The 23978-nt window shown below is 39.9% G+C and overlaps 2 protein-coding genes across 3 annotated transcripts in view; one reads left to right on the top strand and one right to left on the bottom strand.

The window, feature by feature from the left end:
• The window catches only part of pcsk5a (proprotein convertase subtilisin/kexin type 5a), a 37907-nt gene extending 19384 nt beyond the window's left edge, over positions 1-18523 (top strand). Inside the window, exons 22-37 of the mRNA XM_050053606.1 lie at positions 2-138; positions 1799-1999; positions 2162-2230; positions 2392-2434; positions 2628-2770; positions 4583-4783; positions 7062-7145; positions 7287-7485; positions 8291-8505; positions 10284-10526; positions 12190-12426; positions 12544-12721; positions 13361-13578; positions 15529-15629; positions 16051-16249; positions 17582-18523. Coding sequence (XP_049909563.1) covers positions 2-138; positions 1799-1999; positions 2162-2230; positions 2392-2434; positions 2628-2770; positions 4583-4783; positions 7062-7145; positions 7287-7485; positions 8291-8505; positions 10284-10526; positions 12190-12426; positions 12544-12721; positions 13361-13578; positions 15529-15629; positions 16051-16249; positions 17582-18069 — 2956 coding nt within the window. The 3' untranslated portion in view covers positions 18070-18523. The remainder of the gene's footprint in view (position 1; positions 139-1798; positions 2000-2161; positions 2231-2391; positions 2435-2627; positions 2771-4582; positions 4784-7061; positions 7146-7286; positions 7486-8290; positions 8506-10283; positions 10527-12189; positions 12427-12543; positions 12722-13360; positions 13579-15528; positions 15630-16050; positions 16250-17581) is intronic.
• Positions 18524-18594: 71 nt separating this feature from the next.
• Positions 18595-23978, bottom strand: part of prune2 (prune homolog 2 with BCH domain) — an 18791-nt gene continuing 13407 nt past the window's right edge. Inside the window, exons 6-11 of one of the 2 annotated variants that reach the window (XM_050053608.1) lie at positions 21315-21446; positions 21064-21150; positions 20439-20537; positions 20290-20328; positions 19775-19825; positions 18595-19647 (exon numbers count right to left, since the gene is read on the bottom strand). In XM_050053608.1, the coding sequence (XP_049909565.1) occupies positions 19617-19647; positions 19775-19825; positions 20290-20328; positions 20439-20537; positions 21064-21150; positions 21315-21446 (439 nt within the window). In that variant the 3' untranslated portion in view covers positions 18595-19616. Of the gene's footprint in view, positions 19651-19774; positions 19826-20289; positions 20329-20438; positions 20538-21063; positions 21151-21314; positions 21447-23978 lie in introns of both variants that reach the window. The other variant, XM_050053607.1, reaches the window with a different exon arrangement.

Raw genomic sequence — 23978 nt, 5'->3', positions numbered from 1 at the left:
GGGCTCTAGATGAGGGCCACTGTGTGGTGGAGTGTGCCAAGGGCAAGTACCAGTCAGGTGGCCAGTGCCACCTGTGTGACCACACCTGTGCCACCTGTGTGGATGCCGGGCCTGCCAACTGTACCAGCTGTGACACTGGTGAGGACTGAACAAGTAAATTTTGCTCTGTGTGTGTGTGTGTGTGTGTGTGTGTGTGACATACAATGGACTGATTAATTTATCATGGTGTCCTGTTAGGTGTCCTAATTCCACATATTGCTGATCATGTTCATCTGTTGCTTCCATGGGAAACTGGAAATAGTAATTTTCCCCCTCACTGCAGTCACTGTAATGGTCTCAGAATCACTCAGTACAATAATGTATATACATGCACACAAAGCAGATCATCCTAAAAGATAAAATTCTAAATACATGTACACTTCCTTTACCAAAAAGGTAAGTTTGGTATTGTTCAACCTGGACCGGATTTTCTAAGTGACTGATTGTAACAACAGTTTTGAAATTGGTCCAGTATTAAACAAGAGGGCTGCAGTCAGCAGGGCATTTGTGCACCGTCAATTTACATCCAATGAAAGTGCCACTGACAGGTCAGGCTCAGATTATTATTCTAAGTGTCTTTCAACATTATGAACCAGAAACAGCCCCAAGCTTGCCATAGCCAAACCCACCAGACTCAATTTATATAAACAGTAATTGGAGTTTGGTGAATTTTGCATTAGCAATGGCTGGGCTGTGTCTGGTTAAACAAAAAGGATCTTATTTTTTAACAAAAAGGTCCATCTCAGTAGTGATCTTTTCTGTGATGTTATGAGACACTTTGATAACAATCTGAGCCTGTCAGTGACAAAATCAAACACTTTTTTTGGATGTACATTGATGGTGCGAGTAGTAACATTTCAGCCTGTCTTGCCACTGTTGGCTGCATCAAAACTAGGTGGTTGTTTTTTTGTACCACCTTGGTCACGGTTCCAAGTGAACTGAGCCGAGTTAAGATACTACAGACCACTGATTGGTCAGAAAGAGTTGTCACTAGAATCGCCACTTGTGTGATATGGTGTCCCATACAAACCCTCCTTTTTAAAATAGCCACAAGCTGATAGAGCTGAAAAGAACTTCAGAGTCAGGTGTGTTCATCACTACAGGTGGCCCCTTTTACATTACACATAGTTATTTAATGCATTGTTAATATAGAGGGATTGATCAGAGCAGATTTAACTACAGTGTACAAGGTGACATTCAAAAAACTAAAACATATTATTTCCCATGTGGCTACATGATGAGCTCAATGTTTTGTGCATTTTTCTAAGCCAAAAGAGTAAAATGGTTGTTTTTAACTTCAAACTTAAAGGTCCAGTGTGTTGGATTTAGTGGCATCTAAATGTAGTGCGGTTGCAAAACTGAAACTTCCACTGTGTACCAAGTGTGTAGGAGAATTATGGTGACTGACACAAAAACACTAATGGCCCTGTCTAGAGCCATAGCTTAATTTATCTGTCCTGGGCTAATGAAGAAACAACATGGCGGACTCAGTGGAAGGGGACCTGTTCCATATGTAAATATAAACGGCTCATTCTAAGGTAATGGAAAACAAGGATTCTTACTTTCAGGTGTTCATAAATTAATGAAAACATAGCTATGAACATTGTATACCATTTCTGCTTATAGATGCCCCCAACTTCTACACACTGGACCTGTGTATTTTAGTACCTTGACACCATAATCCAAATTGAACTGGCTTTGGAAAATCAAACGCATTCATAACCAGAAAGTTCAACATACACCTTGATTTTTCCTCCAGATAAGTTTGGACTGGAGCGTTACCTGCATAAAGGCCAGTGTCTGGATGCCTGTCCCGAGGCCTTTTACCACACCAAGGAGAGGAGCTGTGAGCCCTGCTCGGACCACTGCTGGCTCTGCACGAGCCCCACCCACTGCCTCAAGTGCAACTCCTCATACTACATCTCTGATGGAGTGTGTGCGAAGCTGGAGTGTGGAGAAGGTAAACAAGGTCACAGTGTTATTTATGAGCTGGTTGTCTTATATCTGTCATGCAGTGTCAAAAATGACCTTGAAAAGCATCATCTTACATCTGTCCCTTTGCTCTCTCACCCTCTTTTCTCTCCTTGTATCTTTCTTTCACACTCTTTTTTTTTTGTCTCAGGGGAGGTGGAGGATCCAGATTACAATGACTGCATGGCCTGTGAGGAGGGCTGCAGGAAGTGTGTCTTGTGTAAGTGATGGTGCCGTAGCTGTAATAAGTTTTCCCCAAATGAACGCTGCCTACAGTAGACAAAGCTCTCCTCCTCAGTGTGTACCCGACCATGTTCAAGGGTTTCTCCTGGTAGTTCCTGTTTAAAAAGAGAGCTGAGTTTTTTTGTCTGCTTTCAACAGATAACCCCAGGCATTGCCTTTCCTGCACTGAGGGCTTTTACAAGTAAGGCTGTGTGCCTCACTGTCGCCATGTGTGATCTCGCCTCTCTGCCTCTCAGTTCACTGCTATACTAGAATGAAAAGGCCCCTTTTTGCTCTGAGAGTGGAGTGGATTTGTATGCGTGTGTGTGTGTGTGTGTGTGTGTGTGTGTGTGTAAGGTAAAACCGCAGGTATAGACTGCTGTTTGTGTTATCAGTTTTCAGGATGGCTGCTACAAAAACTGCCCGGCTAAGACGTATGGCGTGGAACAGGAGATGACCTGTGTTCCATGTGATGACAACTGTGTGAGCTGTGACGAACATGAGTGCTACTGGTGTGAGACAGACCTCTTCTTATCAGGTAGGACTGCCTCACATGGTCAAGACATAAAGGCATGATGCATTATTATTATTAAAGGGGTGGAGGAAGTACTCAGTTCTTTCACTTTAAAACTATCAGTACTGCAGTATAAAGATACTCCACTACAAGTAAAAGTCTTGAAAATGTCACTTAAAATATGAATGTTATACTATTATATATTATATGTTGGATTGTTATTACTGATGCTGATACTGATGTTTAAAGCTGGGGTAAGCAGTTTAATTTTGGTGTCACTGGACAAAAATCCCATAATATACTTTAAGCATATTTTATTTCAAGTGGTCTGAGAGAAGCTACACCTCTGCTCCTCCTCCTAGCTCTGTTTCAGGCTCTAGAAAATCTAGCCCATGACGGGAGACTTTGGCCAATCAGAGGTCATTTTCAGACAGCAGCTGTCAGTCAATCAGCAGTGATTGCTCTTCTCGTGAACTGTGGTCAAACAGCGCATCTGAACCAATATCCTGTGACTGTATTGCCTGTCTCTCACTTCGAATGTTTTCAGAAACATATTTTAGTGTACTGTTTAGCTGTAAAATGAGAACGTTGGGCCACATGGTGGCCTGGTCGCAAACTTTCTCATTTTACAGCTAAACAGTACACTAAAATATGTTTCTGAAAACATTTGAGGTGAGCAAAAGGCAATGCAGTAACAGAAACATGATTTATATTTTATATGGCTGCCTAGTTTGACAGTTTGACTGCAGTTTATTAGCAGTGATTGACATGATTGACATCTTGGCTCTGATTGGGTGTTTTTTTTATTCTTGCAAATGCCATTAGGAGCAATACAAGGAGACGTAGGAGCATGATTTTTTCAAAGATTATCTGCCTTATGTAGTACTGTCAGGACATAGTGACATTTATGAAAACTAAAAAATATTTGCATATAAAGGCACCCACTGTAGCTTCAAGTGGTATTTCTTCCTCTCATAGATGGTTTTTAATTGTTTGAATTACTTTGGGGTTGCTTACTCTAAAACAGTGCATCATATTTTATAAGATAATCTCATGTTTTGTCTGTAAAATTTTAAATCTGTAAAGTAACCAGTAACTGTAGCTGTCGGATAAATGTAAAGTAAAAAGTGCATTATTTCCCTTTGAAATGTAGTGCATTAAGTCTAAAGTTGCAGAAAATGGACACAGAAATTTGTACTTAAGTGTAGCACTTAATTAAATGTGCTTTGTTACATTTCGCCACTGGGAAGTGGTGCAATTTAAAATTTTACTAAAAGTAAAAATAGATATTATTGAGTATCGTAAGTGATTAGCATGCACACAGGCTGCTTACTGATACTATGAATATAGTATAATTGTTTTATTAAAACTAATGTTTAGCTTGTAAGCAGTATTAAAACGTTACAGCAGATCAAGCTAATTTTACCTACTTCTGTTACTTCTTTGTCAGGTAATTTAGCAAATCACAACCACACAAGATGATCATACATTTTCAAATATTAATCTTATAAAGAGACTAGTAACTGTAGCCAGGGCCACATTAACATTCTAGCAAAAGAAAAGTTGTGGTTCCTAAATCTACCCGTTTAAGTTAGTATGAGATGTTTTGATTACACATTTTTTTTAAGAACATGCACCATGTAAGCATGATGTCAACTGGTCAGGTATTAAAACTGGATTTTGACAAAGGACCTGTAAATAAACTTTGATGTGTGAAATTATTGGAGTTCCCATTTAAGTAAAGTTAAAGTACCTCAAATAGTGAACTTGCCCAGCTAAGTGTCATACATATAATATTGTTTTAAAAAAAACAGAGAAACGTCTACTTTTTCCCAGAGGGGAGTTGTGTTTCAGTGTGTCCCGATGGTTACTACGGCGACGAAGACACCAATGACTGTGAGGAGTGTCACTCAGACTGTGTGACATGTGACGGCCCGGAGGACGACGACTGTCTGTCGTGTGAGGAAGGGAAGACGCTCGAAAACGGAGAGTGTGTGTCTGACCATGAGGTCTGTCCCATTAAGACCTTTCGCAGCGGTGAGACTAATACTTATGTATTCCACTAATCCAACTGTCTGCTCATAATGAATCAGGGATTTGGGCACTTTCACAGGGGCAGAAAAGAAATCTTGGAGGGTAATTGGTCTGTGTGCCACCGTCCCTGAACCCCGCACCAACTTAAGTACTCGAAACAGGCAGAAGTACTGAACGTCGGCCAGATACGGACTTTGAAATAATTGATTGTATATGCTGAACATTTAGTTCCCCCCAAGAATTAGTTGGGCAGACCTTAAAACAACATATGGTAATTAGTGCGAGGCAAGACATCTTAATTATAGGAACTAAAGTAATTCTGAGAAAAGTACATACCATTTTAACAAAGGTTGAAAATGAACACACATAAGTAAAGTTATTCTTAAACTTTTAATCTTAGCAACTACAAAACCTGAGATTAAAGTCTCAAACCTTCACACAAAATCTGGAAAAGCACAATGTTGCAGGATGCTGTGAGGCTTTTGTGTAATTGCCGCTTGATTTAGATAGTGAAGAGTGGGTTTAAGTGCTAATCTCAGTTGGTTTTTTCCCCTAAATGCTGCTTTTGGGAGACATTTGGGGAAACATGCTTTCTTGCTGAAAGTTAGATGAGAGGATTCATACCACTCTCATGTCTCTACCTTTAATTTGAAGCTACAGCATGAAGGTAATTAGCTTAGCTTAGCACAGATCGAAAGCATCAGGGAAAAGCTAGCCTGGCTCTGTCCAAAGCTAAAGGTTGCCAGGCAAGTTGGTGACGAGACTCATGGAAGTCACTGGGACCTGCCAAGAAATATTCATAAAGCCTCCAGTAAAACAACTCTCTGTAATTAAATATTTAAAGGTATACTATGCAGGATTTAAAAAAACAAACAAACAAACAAACAATATTTAGACTTATGCAAAAGTAATCCCTCTCAGTCGTCCCTTACGACCTACTAGAAGTATATGGCAGTGTATTCATCTGCAGAAACTGGGCTCTCTGCCTCTATTTTCTCATGGACACTGTGTCCAAAACGTTCCTGGACACACCATACAGTATGTTAAAAAGTACAACAAGAAATAGACACAAAATAGGACGAGATTGAATAAAAGAGATATAATGCGTTATTAAGCACAATTTTAAACTTTGGTCGGAGCCAGACAAACTTTTTTCCCCTGCTTCCGGTCTTTATGCTAAGCTAAGCTAAGCTAAGCTAGGCTAACCTTCGTATTTAGCGTACAATCTTAAGAGTGGTATCAATGTTCTCGTCTAGCTCATGACACAAAAGCTGATCAGAGTATTTCCCAAAATATCAAACTATAGTCTATATAAATTAGACAACTAGAAATATTGCTGCAGCATATCTTGTATATCTTACGGCAACTGCTGTTATAGGTGCCTTATAGGTCACTAAGAAAATAGCCCTCTGCCATCTGACTGTTGGGGCTCCATTTGTTAACCAGGACAATGATTTGTGTTGGGAATGTTACTTTTGAGATGTAATAGGTTACAGATTACTAGTTACCATCTTGAAAATGTCATGAGTAAAGTAACTGTTTTAATGACTCCATCAAAGTAATGTAACTTAATATATTTGATTGCTTTTTGGTTACTTATGTGACTGGTTACAGTTACATTACACACTAACGTGTAAATGTTTCTTGAGGTTTAACATCAAGCATTTCATTGCATTTTCATTGATATAATTTCACTCCAGGTAATTAGGCTGTGCATTGGACAGTAAATTTAGAGGCCTTTCCTGATTTTAGAGGCAAAATATTGTTGAATTTTCAGCACTGAAAGGCATTGTTGTCTAATGGCATAGACACCCGACTTGGTGTGGTTGGCTGGTTGCAGGAATGGCAGACTCCTGTTGCTCATAGCAATGCAGCCAAATTAATGGAGCCTGTCTGGATGTAGAGACATCCCACCCTTTATGGTGTTGTACTCAAAAACAACAATGCTGACCGGTGGTGTTTGGAAATATGCCAAAAGAAGGAGTTCCAGGGCAGTAAAAATATGCAAAGCTATAGGATTAATGTTTTATTTTACACATAAGCTTATAACCAAACCCCTTTTTAAACCCCAACATTATTATTACTATTACTAACTGTAATTTGATTGTATGATTTTTTCTCAGTAACCTTAACTGATTACAGTTTCTTTTAATTGCTAAGTTGTTTACATCACGTTGTTACATGTAACTAGTTACTCCCCAACACTTTGTACTATGGTGGTCCCATAGCAGAGCCAGTGGTAAGTGGTTCTGTCATGTTTACAGCGTTGTTTCCCCCCCAGATGACGGAGCGTGTGAGGACTGCCACCCATCCTGTGAGTCCTGCTCTGGAGAAGAGAAGAACCAGTGTACAAGCTGTGCCAAAGGTCTGTCAGTCACTTTCTTAGATGAGTTGTGTGTATGCTTTCTGATCTGCAACAGCAGTTTCGTATTTTCGTAGTTACACCACATCATAGCCAGCTATTTTACGGCACAGTGGTGATGTTTACTCTTTCTTCCTCCTCCAGGGCGGTTTCTGACCACACAGCAAACATGTGTGTCGAAGTGTCCGGGGGGTTTCTTTGCCAGCCGGCTGAGTGGTGCATGTGAGGCCTGCCCTCCAGGCTGCTTGCAGTGTGTGGACGCTCGGCACTGCACCCGCTGTCAGAGCACTCGTAAAGCTCAGTTGTTCCTGCAGGACGGACAGTGTGTCCAACAGTGTGTCAGGTCAGGGGTCGGTCCTGTCAGTATAAATGTATTTACATGCTTTTTACATAGTAGGACGTGAGTGTGCTTCAGCTCTATGCGGAAATTGATTACTCTCCGTTTGGAGATACTGTGGGGATTTAACCCTGCTGGCAGAATCATTTGGAAATCACAGTGTTTGAACATCAGGCCAGATGTCTGAAGCATGAAGAGCCAAACATAAAATGTCAGGAGACGTATTTCCTGGCCATGATTTTGACATTTCCTATTTGATGTTAATGTGCCAGTAAATTTGACATCCTTGAGTTTGAAAGAATATCTCGTCCTTGCTGAAGAGATCCTTGAAGCTCCATTAGCACTGAGATGACCATTTCAACTTTTTGGCCATGAGGACTTTATTTTTTTACTTTTACTGTCAACTACCAAGCTGCTTTTTTTTAGCAATACTTAAGTACTACATGATAGTCTGGATGAATTATTAGTTGTCCTCTCTGGACTGAAGTGGAGCAGTCCTCATGCTGATCCCAGCAGCAGTGCACACGTTCATGATGGTGTATTTAATATAAAAATATCTGCAGCTTATATACGTATGCAGTACATCCAGCTTGACACATACTAACAAGGAAAACATAATTAATTTACAGGAGACTTAATACAACAACGTTTTTACTTGCCACGATCTCAAGTAGGATTTTGAAAATGTGTTTAGTGATATGTCCATGCAGCCTGATTCAGCTGATATGGACAAGGATACAAAAGCATACATGCACTATAAGTCTCGTATCTGTCCATTTGTGTCTTCTCATGTCTTTTTGGCTCCTCACAGGGGTTATCTCGCGGGCCAGGTGTGTCGTAGCTGCACGGCAGGCTGTGCCTCCTGTGGGAGGAACGCCACCCACTGCCTCAGCTGTGAAGAGCCTCTCCTCCTACACAAGCACCAGTGTGTGGAGGAGTGTCCTCCAGCGCACACTGAGCGGGACAGGGAGTGCCAACACTGCCCCTCAGCCTGCCAGGAGTGCAACCCCCTCGGACAGTGCACAGGTACTGAAACACAATGCAAACTGGGACAGATTCAGCTGTTAGAGCTCATTCAGTCTCACCCAGAATGTGCTTTTAACTTTCTACAGTTGTCTTTGGGTAGTGTTATCATTAGCAGCAACTTTATTTTTAACCACAGTGGCGACATGTCTCCAGAGATGGAACTGAAATATCTCTTACAACTGTTGGACGGATTGCCATGAAATTTATGACTCGTGTATCCTAATGAGGTTGATGATCCCCTGACATTTCCTTTAGCACCACCATTAAGATGACATTTTCATTTTTTAAGTGAAAAATAAGAAACTATTGGATTGATTCATTCATTTATTAATGTCTGTCATATGATTAATTATTACCTCCGCCAGACGTAAGCCTGGAAGGCATCACATGCTCGGTCATATGTGTTTTTGTGTGTCTGTCTGTCTGTCTGCAGCAATCATGCATACTACTGGACCCATCAGCCTAATATTTTTGTTTGCATTATTGACTGTTTGCTCAAGGACCTCTCGTGGTTGCAATTATTTACAATTTTTGAAAAACCTGTTTTATTAAGTTTCTCATACTGTAATTGGCTGCTGACTCCCACTCCTCTAAACCGGTTGGTGGGAGCCACAAACTCACATAGCAAAAGGCCTTTCCAGCAATTGTTAGTCTAAAATCAGGCCTTACCTAGTCTGTTGCAGGCCACATTTTGGCCTTTGTCTTGGCTCAAAAACTGACATCCATAGAAAAGTCTGATCTCATTTTGAACCAGAGCATCTGCAGATTAATTCCATACCTGATTTGTTATGGCACGATATGAGATGAATAAATCCTAGTTTTTGTCATCTCTGTTGTCATCTTTACTGCAATGCCAAGTTTATATTTCTGCAGCTGTGTGCCCATGCATTCTGTGTGGGCTGGTGCAGGCACCTCTTGGTCACACCAGACATATATAGTACTGCAGTGTATTGTGAATAGCATGTGATGTTACACATGGGTGTATCAAACTTCTGTGGCATCTGCGGTGCCTGGTACATAGTCACATTTTTAAGGAAGTGCATGGCACATCTCTGCAGCTCTCTGCGAGACACTCAAACCATCTCTGTGGAAGTTTTATGCAGATAAGAGAGATGAGAGTCACCTCTTCTTATCTGCATATTGTCTTCCCTTTGTTACACTACTGTTAGGCATACACACTAGACACACACTCTGCCCTGCACTCTACTGAGTGTACTTTTCTAGTTATACCTGAAATAACTGGTGATCTCTAAACTGTTGCTGAAGCATCATCAACACTACTTTTACAATACTTTGGTTTATGAGTAAATACCCGCAGACTATATATTCCCATCAGCCTCAGCTGTACTCTGTAATTAGCGATTGTTAGCTTGCTTACACGCTCATCTAGGATGGTAAACATGATAAACATAATACCTGCCAATCATCACCATGTTGCATTGTTATTGTAAACAAGTTGGCATGCTGACGATTTGCTATAACTCTTAGTTTTGTTCTTGTAGTAATTGCATTGTTATGATAATTCCAGACATGTTTATTTCATCCGCTGTGTCCAAGTGAGTGTACTTGTCAAGATGACAACATTTGACTCAACTGTCTCAAGTCTGTTTTTCATTCATGTCTCGTCACTTTTTTCCCAAGTGAAATACATGCCCGACAGAGACAGGGCTTTTCTTCCTCTTGCATTTCTCTCAGAGACTTTAGGGGACTTAGTATAGTTTCACTGAGTTGTACTAAATTGTTCTTCCATGCAGTGCTAAAAGCTGTTCTTTGTGCAGACTGTGAGGAGTATCACTTTCTCCACGAGGGCCTGTGTGTGCTAGACTGTCCCGAGAGGTTCTTTGAGGACAAAGACCAAAGGGAGTGTTTGCGTTGCCACCCTGACTGCGCTTTGTGTGACGGCCCAAACAACAATGACTGTGATGCCTGTATGGACCCCGAGGCCACTCTGCACAACGGGGCATGTCTGGCAGCCTGCCCCTCCCACACCTACAGAGACCCTGTAACAGGAGAATGTGAAGGTAGGCAGAGAAACATGCACTGTATGTTTTCTGTGTTTTCAAAGTTTTGGTAACTGTGGACTAATTTGAGATGTTAGGTTGGATGGATGGTCACACAGGCCAAAAATGCACCCCTCTGATCAAAGTGGAATCCCTTCCTTTACACCGGCAACAGCCATGGCCTGACACGTTATGTTTTCCGGTTGTCCATCCATTTGTCCCATTCTCGTGGACATGATATCTTGAAAGCCTTGAAGGAATTTCTGTAAATTTGGTGCAATTGTCCACTTGAACTTAACGATATACTGTTTGGTGATCAAAGGTCAAGGTCACTGTGACCTTGCATTTGTTAAATTCTTGTGAACGCAATATGTCAAAAACACCTTGAGAGAATTTCTTGAAATTTGGCACAAACATCTACTTTGACTCAACTTGGTGGCCAAAGGTCAAGGCCACTGTGACCTTGCAACGTCTTATTCTCATAAATGTGATATTTCAAGAAGGCCTTTACATAATCTCAAATTTAGCACAAACATCCACTTGGTCTCAAGAATGAACTGATTAGAATTTGGTGGTCGACAGTCAAAGGTCAAGGTCACTTTGACCTCACAGTTTTTTTTTTGGCCATAACTTAAAAATTGTCATGCTAACTATGACAAAATTTCACACAAATGTCTAATAGGATAACATTATCAAGTGATGGCATTTTATATCCAAAAAGACAAATGTCAACTTCACTGTGACATCATAATGTTATGCAAAAACAGTTTTTTGGCCATTTCTGACCCATATCTCAGTAACAGAAGGGGGTGAGGCAATGTGTGTGAAGCATCAGTGTTTTTACAGACATGAATGTGAACTGCAATCTGACAGGTTTCAGAATCAGAGGCAGAGGCATACAGCAATTCTAGTTGTTGCTGGGGTTTTTTTAAATATTGTTTCACTTATTTTTGTAGTATACATTGAGAACGCCTGCCCTTTTGGGTGTGACAAAGTCTGAGATGCACCATTTCTCCCCAAAACTTTATTTTCTCCTCACTGATGCAACATTTTCTGTCCTGTAAAGCGCCCTTCATGCGTTTTCTCAATTATATTCTCTACTATGCCTGAGTGTGTTTCCTGACTTTAGCTCAGACGAAAATAGAAACGCTTTTCAGACGGTTAACAGGCAGCTGTCAAACCTTGAAAACAGAACAGTGATGCCAAAGACAGTTCCCTAGAGAAAGACACACTCTGGTTTTGTTATTCAAAAACAGAGACGATGGTGTGTTTCTCCCAGGAAAATGTTGTAGGCGATGCCCGCTTTTGTTGCTACGTACAGTAGCTGCCAGCATTAAGACGTTTAAAAAGGAAGTACATTGCTGCACTGCACAATGGACAGAGGGTGATTTTTAATGTTTATTTTCAACTGAAGTGAAAACAGGCTGCAGGGAGTGTTTTCACAGATCACACTCTTAGAAGCCAATAGATGGAAACCAGATGTGTAAAATGTGTAAAGTGTATTACTACAGAAAGAAATCATGAATAATTCAAATCTGTCACCTAATTTGGCTTATTATCAGATAGCTATTACCATCTTAGCATCAGATAGATATCAAGTCAAGATGAAAAAACATGAGCTCTCCTTCATGTGCCTCTGTAGCTGTGATTTAATATCCCCTGATTATTTTACTTTTATTTCCAGACTGTGATGCATCGTGCCTTACCTGCTTCGGGCCCCACTCTGGCTCCTGCACCAGCTGCAGAGAAGGTCAGAGGCTAGAGGGCCACAGCCACTGTGTGCCATCAGCCAACAGTTGCTCTCCTCGCCAGTACGCAGACCAGGAGGGAGAATGCCACCCATGTCATAAATACTGCCACCAGTGCTCAGGTCCCGGCAAAACTCACTGCCTGAGCTGCAACCAGAGACATCTCCTGCTCAGTGAGTTGGCTTGGCTTGTGAATTTTCTGAAATCTGCTTCAAAGCTCTTCAAGCATCTGTGACTTGTTTTTTTTTTTTAGCTGCGTGATCATGTGTGTTGTTTGTTTGTTGGCACAGATGGCACCTGTGTGGCTGAATGCCCCACAGGCTACTATGAGGATGAGCCGGGGCAGCAATGTGAACCTTGCCACCCTTCCTGTCAGTCCTGCGTTGGAAAGCACAGCCACGAGTGCCTGGCCTGTAAACCCCACCTATTTCGAGAGGGCAAAGAGTGTGTGGAGACCTGCCTGCACAGGTAGTTTAACCTGCTCGCTGTCCAGCTGTGCTGCCCATCCATCACATTAAGTGCGGTCACACAGCGGTGTCATTAATAAAAGATCAGCCTAGTCACATAATGTCACTGTGGACACTAAACCACAGCTTTTGTTCAGTTAGCTGGACAGGGCTGCTGTCTGGAGACGGAGGCTAATTTAGCCTGAGATTTAAATAGCCCTTCACGTGGCCTGTAAAATGCTAATTAGACTTGATTTTATTTGGGGTGCGGTGATTGAGAGAGTTAAATTAATGTGCCGTTAAATTGATGTGCAGTTAAATACTCAGGAGAAAACAAAAGGGATACAAAGGCTATTTATTGCTGTGCCACCTTACATACTCTCAGACCTTCACGGGAGCAATGCAGCATATAGGAGAAAAGAAAATATCACTTTGAATTTATAATGCGGAACCTGTGTCTCGCTCTCAGCAATGCTTTGAAGTGTTTTGTTATGACTGCGTTCCGTCTGTCATGGTGTCCTGGTCATGTCTGAGTACGGTTGTGTGTGGCTGCTTGTGACTGAGTGGCTGCGGAAAGGAATTTCCTTTGAGGACAAACTAAACTCTAATCTCATTTAATTGAATCTAATCTATCATAACTTTCTCACCATCTATCCAATAGTCACTATGGAAACACGGGCTCAAGGATGTGTGAGAAGTGTGACCCGAGTTGCGGTGAGTGCATCGGGGGCGGGGAGGACAGCTGCCTGAGCTGCGCTCTGGGTCTCATCTACTTGCGGAAAGAAGGCCGTTGCCTCCCCTCGTGCCCTGAGGGATACTACCATGACACTGTGCACAGGACCTGCGAGCACTGCCACGCCAGCTGCAGGGCATGCTCAGGTATGAGCATCCACTCAGTGCTAATTTGATATCGTGCAGATAAACACACACATGGAGGGGATGAGATATTGATGCTGTTCTCTCCATGGACTGCCGATGTGAGAGTGGTGGACTGCTTTGACTGGACCTTAGTGATGTTATATTCAGTACAGGTTAATGTGTGCTGTACATGTACCACCTTTCCTAAAAGAGCTGGGACGTGTGGATGTGAGCATATTACTTAAACAGGAGTAAAAAGTGTATTTCAGGTCTATGTAACTGGCAGCCGGTGGGCCACTGCTGGCTCAGAAGCAACCTCAGAGTGGCACAGCACCCATAAATATAATATACTGGTATGACAAAATATGTAAACTACTTATAGTGTCTAAAAGTAGCAGAAACAACTTCAACTGTCTATGAAGACCACATCTATAAAGAGTTATGGGGGCATTCTGACTACACACGTAACCACACATAATGCTTTGTGGTGCGCTATATCAACAGTCATAAAACATTATAGATGTGACTTATAATGAATTATAAGTGTAAAGTGTCTTAGGGAAGTTCTCATCTAGTTATAAACTACAGGTTGACTGATGGGGCTTATAACACATTGTGACTGCTGTACACACCTCAACAACGAACTGTGCTAAAGACTAATCGTTTGCTATAGTAGTCCATGCTGTATCATAAGTTATCAGCGTATGTGTTTAGTTAAGCAAAATATATATTGGTGCATCTATAATAATGTGGGTTTCATCATAATGATTCATTGTTTATGCTAAGTAATAGGGGTGTAAATCACTGGTGTCATCATGGTACAATATTATATTGACGATACAGATCGATGTTTTCACTTTGCATCAGTGATTCTGGAGCATCGATCTTTGAATCTATATATATCGATCCAGATCAATGGATCGTTACACCCCTAGTAAGTAAAGTGTCATGCATGTTTATGCAGTTAAAGAAAATCTATGTTGTATCATAGGTGATTAATGCCCACCATATACTAGAATACTTTGGAAAGACATTTAAAAGACTAAAGTCTGACATCTGAAGACAATGTAACAAATGTGTTTGAGTGTCGTCATAAAGCATTATGAATGCATTATAATTTTTAATGGATGTCCTCATAATGTATTATAGATGTAAAGTAGCTAATGAGTGAGCCATCTTGCTTCCTTCTCATCTCTGTTGAGTTACACATTCACAGTACCGATCAAACAGGATGTATAGATTTGTGTAGTGACACTGCCAATCATATCTTTTACAAATCAGTGTTCTCTCATGTGACACAGTTCCGACCACGCTGGGTGTGTGTGGGAGAGAGAGGGTTTGATTGGTCACTGTTCTTACCACTTGTCATGGTTCAATGCATTGATAGCTCTTTTTATATTCCGTTTCTGCACTTTGTGATGTGCCCGAGTCAAATATGTTGTTGTTGTTGTTTTTAATTTATTTTAAAAGAAAATGATAAATATTGCTATTTTTTACTACATTCATTTGCGTTGTTTATATTGTGTCATTACTAAAAGCTAAAAAAAAAGGGTTTTTAATGTCTGGCCCACATTTCCTGGTTTTAAAATTCACCCCAATTTAGTTTGTAATTGAAAAGCCTTGGTGTAGTTTTTGGGGACTATTTTCAGTCCTGGATTTACTTCACAAGTTAATACTTCCAGCAGCAGGATGGTGTGTGTGTGGGACTGACTGAAAATAAACCACATCGCCCGTGTTCATCGTAATGAGGGAACATGTCACCCAGTGCAACACTGTGGTTCACTGATGTGCTTTGGGCAGCATTGGATCTCTGTGGTACAGAGGAGTAAATATCAGGCTTTGGCTCTGCAGTCGGTACTTGTTAGTCGGATCAATTTATTGTTGGTTTTGATATTTTTGTGGGATTTGTTAACAGTAAGAAAAACACAGAATATCCCCAGACTTGGCCTTTAAGTTGCCGTGTATCCACAGGAAAAGATTCCCAGTCCTGTGACTCATGCTACGCTGGATACCTGCTCTCTGGTGGCATGTGTGAGTCCATGTGCGACATGGGCCTGTATCCTGTGATAAAGGTAACCTTTTTATTAGCGCTGGATTTCAAAAATATCAACTTTATATATATATATATATATATATAAAATAATTATTACTAATGTTTTGGCCCCGGGTATCAAATAATGTAATTCAGACTGACTTATTACTGCACCAGGAGAAATCTCAAACAGCAGAGTGAAAATGATTACTGTGTTCAAAATAAATCTCCCGGCTCATGCTGCGAGGCTCCTGACTGAAAGTGTCTGGCAGGTAGATGCATACTAATTGATTAAGCTGAGAGGCAGAGCATCACTTATACTCAGTACTTTTTTAGAAATGAAAGTTTTGCATTTCTTTGGGAGCAGAGAATCAGCAGTTGTGATGTAAAATGCGCGCTGTAGCTGTGCGCCTGGGTATGCAGTCTATTCACTCTCTGTCCTCTCTCCTGCCCCTCATCAGGGTTCAGGCCATGCTTGTGAGGACTGTGATGACTCCTGTATGGAGTGTCGGGGGCCCGGTCCGGCCAACTGCACCATGTGTCCCACCCAGGCCATCTTAGAAGCTGGAGGGCGCTGTCTGCTTTGTTGCCGCCATGAGGACGAGGAGGAGGAGGCCGCAGCACAGCAGCAGGACTGCTGTAACTGCACCGAGACTCGAGGTAGGCTGTGGGTCAGTGTGGCTTATGAGAAGTAAACGGAGGAGGATGAGGAGGCATGTGACTGGGTTTGAAGTGTCTGATTTTTTTCTCTGGTGCTGATAAACTTTGTCAGTGCTGACATTCAGATTACTCACTCACTACCCACTTGGTCTATAAAATGTCAGAGAATAGCAAAAAATACTCATAATTCCCCAGAGTTTAAGGTGATGTCTCAAAGTTGCTTGTTTAGTCTGACCAGCAGTCACATAACGCCAAAAATATCCAGCTGACAACGACCGATAACAAAGGGCAGAATTTAATGCTGTGTAAATTGTTGCATAATTAACACAGAAACCATACTTGAAAACTTATTTTCTCCAGCTACCTACCCTGAAAATTGAGATGTGTTCTTATAGGATGCCATTGCTCAAAGGTAGCACAGTTTTGGTTATTTCACGTTAAGATTTCTGTAATCCTGTTTCCCCAGTGCTCCTTTCACTGGTTTGATGTGGGCAGGACTCAGTTAGAAAAGGTTAATGTCACATATTTCTGCACACCAGTCACATTTGAATAACAGTTTCTCTTCTTAACTTTGAATCTTGCTTATTTAGTTGTGAATATTTTATGTTTTATAGCATTATTTTCAGGGGTGTTAAAATTAATTTTAGTGTCCTTAACAGAGACCGGATACTTTCCGATGAATTATGTTATATTTGCATTTTTACTACAATGTGCAGTGTGTTTGATGGTCACACTTTTTTGATAAACCATCTCTATTTTGCTTTTTTATGCTCTTTGCTCCCATATTCACATTCAAAGAACCCAAAAAATCCTAGTGTGAATCCATTTATTTTCATTGTGACTTAGAAAATAGTCGGCGCACTCCCCGGCATCCTATCACAGGCCAGATTCGGCCCATGGGCCTTAAGTCGACTATCACTGCTGTAGATCTTCAGCTCAGCTGGCATACAGCCTCAACAAAGGCCAGTCTGTATGTATGAGAGGTGGGGGTGTCTGCAAATCACTTGCTGCTGCTGCTTGTTACGCTTATCACTCAGTGCCTGGAAATAACTGAAGGTGACCCAGATGAGCATATTAATGTTTTTATCAGCTCCCTCTCTCATCTGGATTTTAGCAGCTTGTCAGTGAGTCGACAGCTTTTGGTGAATGAATCAAAAACAGGATTTTGAAAGGTGAGGGGGGTCATGTTCCTTCTGCCCTAGAGGAAATTGCACCCTTGCAGACAACAGGAAAACAACAAATCCCCACACATGAGAAGCTGTGTATGTGTATGTATGACATTTCACCAATCATGAATCAACTGTGTCTAAAACTATGTCTTTTTTTTATCAGGAGAGTGCGTCCTCAGCACCAACTTGGCGTTCAGGAATGAGGAGGAAGAAGAGGCCAGAGGTAACCTGGCAATTTTCATCATCGCCTGCATCCTGCTGGTGCTGGGCCTGGTGGCTGTCATCTTCCTCATCAGGCACTCCCGCTCCAAGAGAGCACCCCCAGACATCACTCCCCGCGGCTACGAGAAGCTGGGCTCCGGCGGGGGATACGGAGGTGGCAGCAGACACGGCGGCTACAGCTCTGCCTCCTCTGCATCCTACAGCGGCCGCGCCAGCTCCTCCGGAGGTCGCTTCCAGGAGTCACAGTTGGTTGACATCGCTGACCGTCGCTCGGGGAGTAAGGACGACGATGACGATGATGATGAAGATGAGGACATTGTATACATGGGCCAGGATGGCACTGTGTACAGGAAGTTCCGGTACGGACAGCTGGGGGAGGACAACGAGGACGAGTTAGAGTACGATGATGAGAGCTACACGTTCCGGTGAAGTAGAAGAATTTCTCTAAAGAAACATTTCTTTTCTGGCTTCCTTCTCTTTCTCTCTCTCCTTCCTCTGTGCTGTTTATCTCCTCCTGCCCTGAGGGACAGACCCATTTATCCTTCACTGAATATGAGTTGAACCAAATGAGACATGAGAAGCTATTTATAATGAGCTGCATTTTACAACTGCTATCCATTCACAAAATGTGCTGCAGAAAAACCCCATGTTGCTTCGCATTATGAAGGACTTCTTACATAATACACTCAGTTTCTGGACTTTGTTTGGAGTATGATGATTCCCACATATATATAGAATGATTTCTAATGGGTATTTTACCAGTTTTGACAATTTCATTAATCATATTATTTATCTTTAATTGTTGTGGTGTTGATTAGCACTTTACATTTAAGTAATCATGGTATTCTTTTGCTTTTCTATATTTCCATATGTTTGCTATCATTTAATTTCATTTTGAAACTGTGTTCTGTTCAAATAAAGTCTTAATCCTGATTAAAAAACTGAAAACAACGATCAGACTTGAGTCCATTTTTATTATATTACTAGACAGTGATCCATAATTTCTTTGCAATCCCTCAATACACCATCGAAGAAGACTCATGGGTAAGAGGACCATCAGTTATCTATGAAGGGACATGCACTGATGCACAAACACACACATGCGTGTGGACACACACACACACACAGACGATATTGTGCTTTACAGAAATCCCATCTTTTATGTACTCTGAGGTTTCTTCCTGATGATCCAGGAGAAGCTGAAGAGACGATTCCCAGTATCAGGGTATCCATGTATCTGACAGAAATGGATTGAAAACACACACGCACACACACACATTTGCAGACATGCTCTCACATTGCACTGATAACTTGGTTTCATATTTAACCTATTCCTCCTTGGTTTCCGACTCTATAAAGTTTAAATATCTATTTGTAGACTTATTTTAGAACAAGTATTAAGACAGAGGAGTGGATTGCTTCAATGCAGTAGTTGGTCATCATCTATGGCACAAGGAGTTCTTTTTGGCCACACCATGTGCTTTTATTGTAGATTGCTGACACACAAGTCGCCTCTTTATCTGAAATACTGAGAGTGTGTGACCAGTAAAGGGTGATATTATTGCTTCACTGCTTCTCATGCACACAACTACAACACTATAGACTCTACAAATGGTTTGCGCAGTGCACTGTCTGGTGTGTAATTGCATTCCCTACCCTACCGTGAACGACGATGCTACTCTGTAGGTGCTGCCAAGCATCACGCTTGACTATATGGTTCTCTGGATTGGAGGTGTAAAGGTACAGTCGATGCTACAGCAGCCAGAAAGAATGAGATCTAAGTCTTGAGTTTAAACAGGTACTATTGCAAGTTGTCATATTAAACTCCAGTGTCTAATTGACAAACACTGACACACACGCACGCACACACACACACTAGCTTAACAAGCCGTTGATTTTGTTTTCCAGCTTCACCCATACAATACAACAGTGACTTGAGAACATTGAGATGACCCATCCATTTAGGATGTTTGGGTTTAGGAGCTGCTGGCACCGGCTGCGTCTGGTCTGCTGGGAAGACGAAAAGAACAAAACAGAGACATTAAAGACGGGTATGTTTATGTATGGGTGACAGACTGCTGACACCAGGCCATTTCTCTTCCATGTGTGAACTTAAACGTCTTAGAGGACTTACTCTGTTCTGCCTGCTGCTGTTGGCTCCGGTCCCAGCAGAAAACTATTCATTCTTGAATGAAAGGGGGAAAAAATAGAGTGGTTTTTAGAGCAGAATTTATTGTTGTGGAGTGTTGTAATGCACTGGTTTTATGGAAATTTGAAGACACATGCAACTTATGATTCGATGCACAATTAATCAGCCAGAGATTAGTGTGTGAATTCTACAGTGTCGGGCCAACAATTATTATCAGTGTAATAGATCACTCTGCAATAAGGACTGGCTCATTTATTTTACTGTAATGATAAATGAGATGAAAGCGATGCATTTAGCATCTTTAGCAACTTTTTTTCCCTGTGTCCTTCCTGTAATTGCAACCATAGCCAAATCCAATTGGTCCTCATCCAGCAAAAGAGTCCCTGTGATCTAAAAGTGAGCCATCTGATAAATGAGCGCTCCAGCCAAGGATAAAACTGAAGCAGGGGCCACTGCCTCCGCAGAGGGAAGTAATGAGAGGCAGGAGAGTCGGTGCTTACTTTGAGTTCTCTGCCGCTTCCTTCAGTTCCTTGTCAAGTCTAGAGGTGAGAGTTCAAATGACAAGATGAATATAAAGTCATTTAATAGGACAGCTCAGGCTTGGAGGAGGTGGGGGTGGTGCAGGGTTTGGGGGCTTAGAGGGACTCACCTAATGATGCACTCTGGGATCTGGATGGAGTCCATGGGGATGAATTCCTGCAGTTCGTCCAGACTGTTCACATACTTAATCTTACTGCTGAACTTGGTGCTGTGACAAGAGCAACATGTACACACACATAGTAAAACAAGTGCATTAAAACTGGGTGAGAGTGACCGACTTGGCATCAGAGGAACTCAATTATAGTCTGGTTTTCTTTCAGAAGTGAAACTTTAACTCTGCTGCAATTGGTCAATGAACATGTTAACAAGATTATGAATCTACAGCCATGCTAGCTGCTCTGTGAGGCTTTACTTACTAACATCAGTGCTACCACGCTGATATTTTGCAAGTGTAATTGACAACAAAGTATAACTGAGGCCGCTGGTAACGTTATTTGTTTTGGCAGATATTTGGTCATGAACTAGAGTACCAGATAAGGAAAAGTTTGACCTGATGATGGCACTAGAGGGATGGTCACAGCATCACCAAAGTCTCTTAAATTCATCCTCTGGGAACCATGAATGTCTGTACACACTGAAATCAAGCTGATAGTTCTTGAGATTTTTTCAGTCTGGTCAGAGTGGTAAACTGACCAACATTGCAATCCTTAAAATAACAATGGGGTCATTCTTACCTGATGAAGGGCTTGGTGATGGCTAAAACGGTCCTAATAAACCACGATGGATGGAGAATAATGAAGGATTTCAAATTCTTCCTGAGCCTGAAGACAACACAATAAGTCACGTGTTAGGTGTGTTTAAATATCCATGTTGCATTTGTACTTTCATTCAGGGGAGATACAAACCATCATCACAAGTCATGCTAATGTACTCTACTACAAAATAATATTATTATCACATAACGGTGTAAGTGAATGGTACAGACCTTCTATCAATCATCTGATAGCATTTCTTCAGCCAACCAAGACCAGGCATTCTTCTGTGAGGAGTGGCTCCGTTCAGGTACACAATCATGTAGTCCTCTGCCACCATCAGCTCCAGTGTGCTGATCACATAGCTGAGAGAGTCATAGAATAGTATGTCGTAAAAAAGTCACAAGAATATAGTACAGTATGTCATATTTTTGAAAAAAGGGTTAAAGTATTACATGTCACAAAAAGGTTTTAAAAAAAAAATCATAGTAATTTTTTTAAATGTCATAGTATAGTGTGTTAAAAAGTAAAAAGTAAAAAAGTTCATAATATATTCTAGCATAAAAACTCACAAAAGATAGTATGTTGTTTTTAAAAGGACATAGTATCTGTGATTAAAAAAATAAGTAATAGTATATGTAAAAAAAGGTCATAGTACAATATGTCATAAAAATATCATTATATAGTATGTCATAAAAAGTTAAAAAAAATCATAGTATAGTATGTCATTAAAAAAGTCATAGTGTAGTATGTCTGTTTGTTTGTTTGTTTGTTTTTTTTAAAAAAAAAACATCATAGCATAGTATGTCATTAAAAAAGTCATAGTGTAGTATTGTATAAAAAAAAACAAAAAAAACAATCATAGTATAGTATGTCATAACAACTCATAAAAAAGTCATATTATGGTATATTGTAAAAAAAAAAAAAAAAAGTCAGTGTCATATGTCATATTTTTAATAAAAAAGAGTCAGAGTATAGTTTTTCATAAAAAAGGATTTTTAAAAGTTATTATCATTAAGAAAAAATTAAAAATGCCATAGTACAGTGTCATAAAACTTATAATTTAGTCATAGTATAGTATGTCATAAATTTAAAATAACACAATAAGTCATAGTGTAGTATAAGTATATCATAGTTTAAAAAAACTAGTATGTAATAAAAAATTTCATAATATAGTTTTTAAAAAGAGTCATTGTGTAGTTTGTCATAAATGTAAGTTAGAGTAAGTAAAAGTAAGAAAACATCATAGTACAGTATGTTATGACATTTAATAGTAATAGTATGCCAAAAACAGTCATGGTAAAGTATGCCATCAAACATGTCTAAAAAAAGTCATAGTATGAATGATGATCATTAAAAAAAGTTTTTAAAGAGGCATAGTGTAGTTTGACATAAAAAAGTAATAGTAGGTAATTGAAAATGGCATAGTATCATATGTCACAAAAATAATTTAAAAAATCTGTCGTGGTAAAGAATGTCATAAATAAGTGGGAAAATGTCATAGTATAGTGTGTCATAAAAAAATTTAAAAAATCATAATATAGTATGACAGTTTTTTAAGAAATATCATAGTACAGAATGTCATAAAAATGTTTTAAAAAAAGTTTTAAAAATGTCATGGCCATAAAAAAGTTCTTTAAAAAATGTCAGTCTATGGTATGTCATGAAAACAAAAAGTTATAGCATTGTATGTTATTTTAAAAAGTGCTTTTAAAAAAGTAATAATATAGTCTGCCTTAAAAATGTTTTTTTAAAGATATGGTAAAGTATGCCATAAAAATGTCCACAAAAGGTCATCATATTGTATTTATATTTTTTTAACAAAACGAGTCATAGTATAGTATGTCATAAAAATGTCATTTTTAAAGTCATAGTGAAATATGTCACTAAAACTCATAAAAAGTCATGGTATAGTAATTCATAAAAAACGTAGTAGTAGTGTATGTCGTAAAACATTAAAAAGTTATAGAACAATATTTGGTTATAGTACAGTTTGTCATAAAAAGTAAAAAAAAAACAACAACAACATAGTATTGTAATTATAAGAAAAAATGTCATAAAATATGTTTGAAAAAGTCACAGTATAGTTGGTACTAGAATTGTCAAAAATAAAAAGGTAATGGTGTGGTAGCCTATGTCATAAAAACTTACAAAGTCACAGTATGGTATGTCATTAAAAAAGTCATAGTATAGTGTGCCATAAAAAGTAAAAAATAAACACATAATTTAAAAAGTCATGCCATAGAAAATGTCATAAAAAGTCATGCATCCATATTTTAACTTTATTTCTAGAAATCTATGAATCTAATGACGTTATCAGTACATCTTTCTGGGACGTTTTGGCTTCACAGTTTAGGAGGCTTTCTGTCTGAAAAACACACTGAAAAAGAACAAAGAGTTAAACCCTCAGGAATACTGAGAGATTAATAAGGGAAATCTTGCAAATTACAGACTAGTTATATTAAGGAAATGTTACTTCTACTGAGACTAATTAAAGGATTGTATTTCTTTTGTTTTACTATGCTAGTGTACAGACTTATTATAGTTCTTCTACTGTACACAATAATTAGCCAAAATATAAATACAACATCAAAACCATAACATCACACTACATCAAAGTGGGACAACAGCATGCCTCCTGCAGACTCTCCTCTATTACTGCCACTGTTTCAGCAAGTCCAGATCCCAGAGGAAAACAAAAACATGTCACTAAAGTTTTTAGCATCACATACAGTCAGGTCCATAATTATTTGGACAATGATACAGTTGTCGTCATTTTGGCTCTGTACACCACCACAATGGGTTTTAAATGAAACAATGAATACCTGCTTAAAGTGCAGACTCTCAGCTTTCATTTAAGGCTTTTTTCAAAAATGTAGTATGAACCGTGTAGGAAT

Source organism: Epinephelus moara, chromosome 9, assembly GCF_006386435.1.
Source record: "Epinephelus moara isolate mb chromosome 9, YSFRI_EMoa_1.0, whole genome shotgun sequence".
Classification (NCBI taxonomy): Eukaryota; Metazoa; Chordata; class Actinopteri; order Perciformes; family Serranidae; genus Epinephelus; species Epinephelus moara.
The sequence above is the reverse complement of the archived record's forward strand: the minus strand, read 5'-3'. Positions and strand labels throughout refer to the sequence as shown.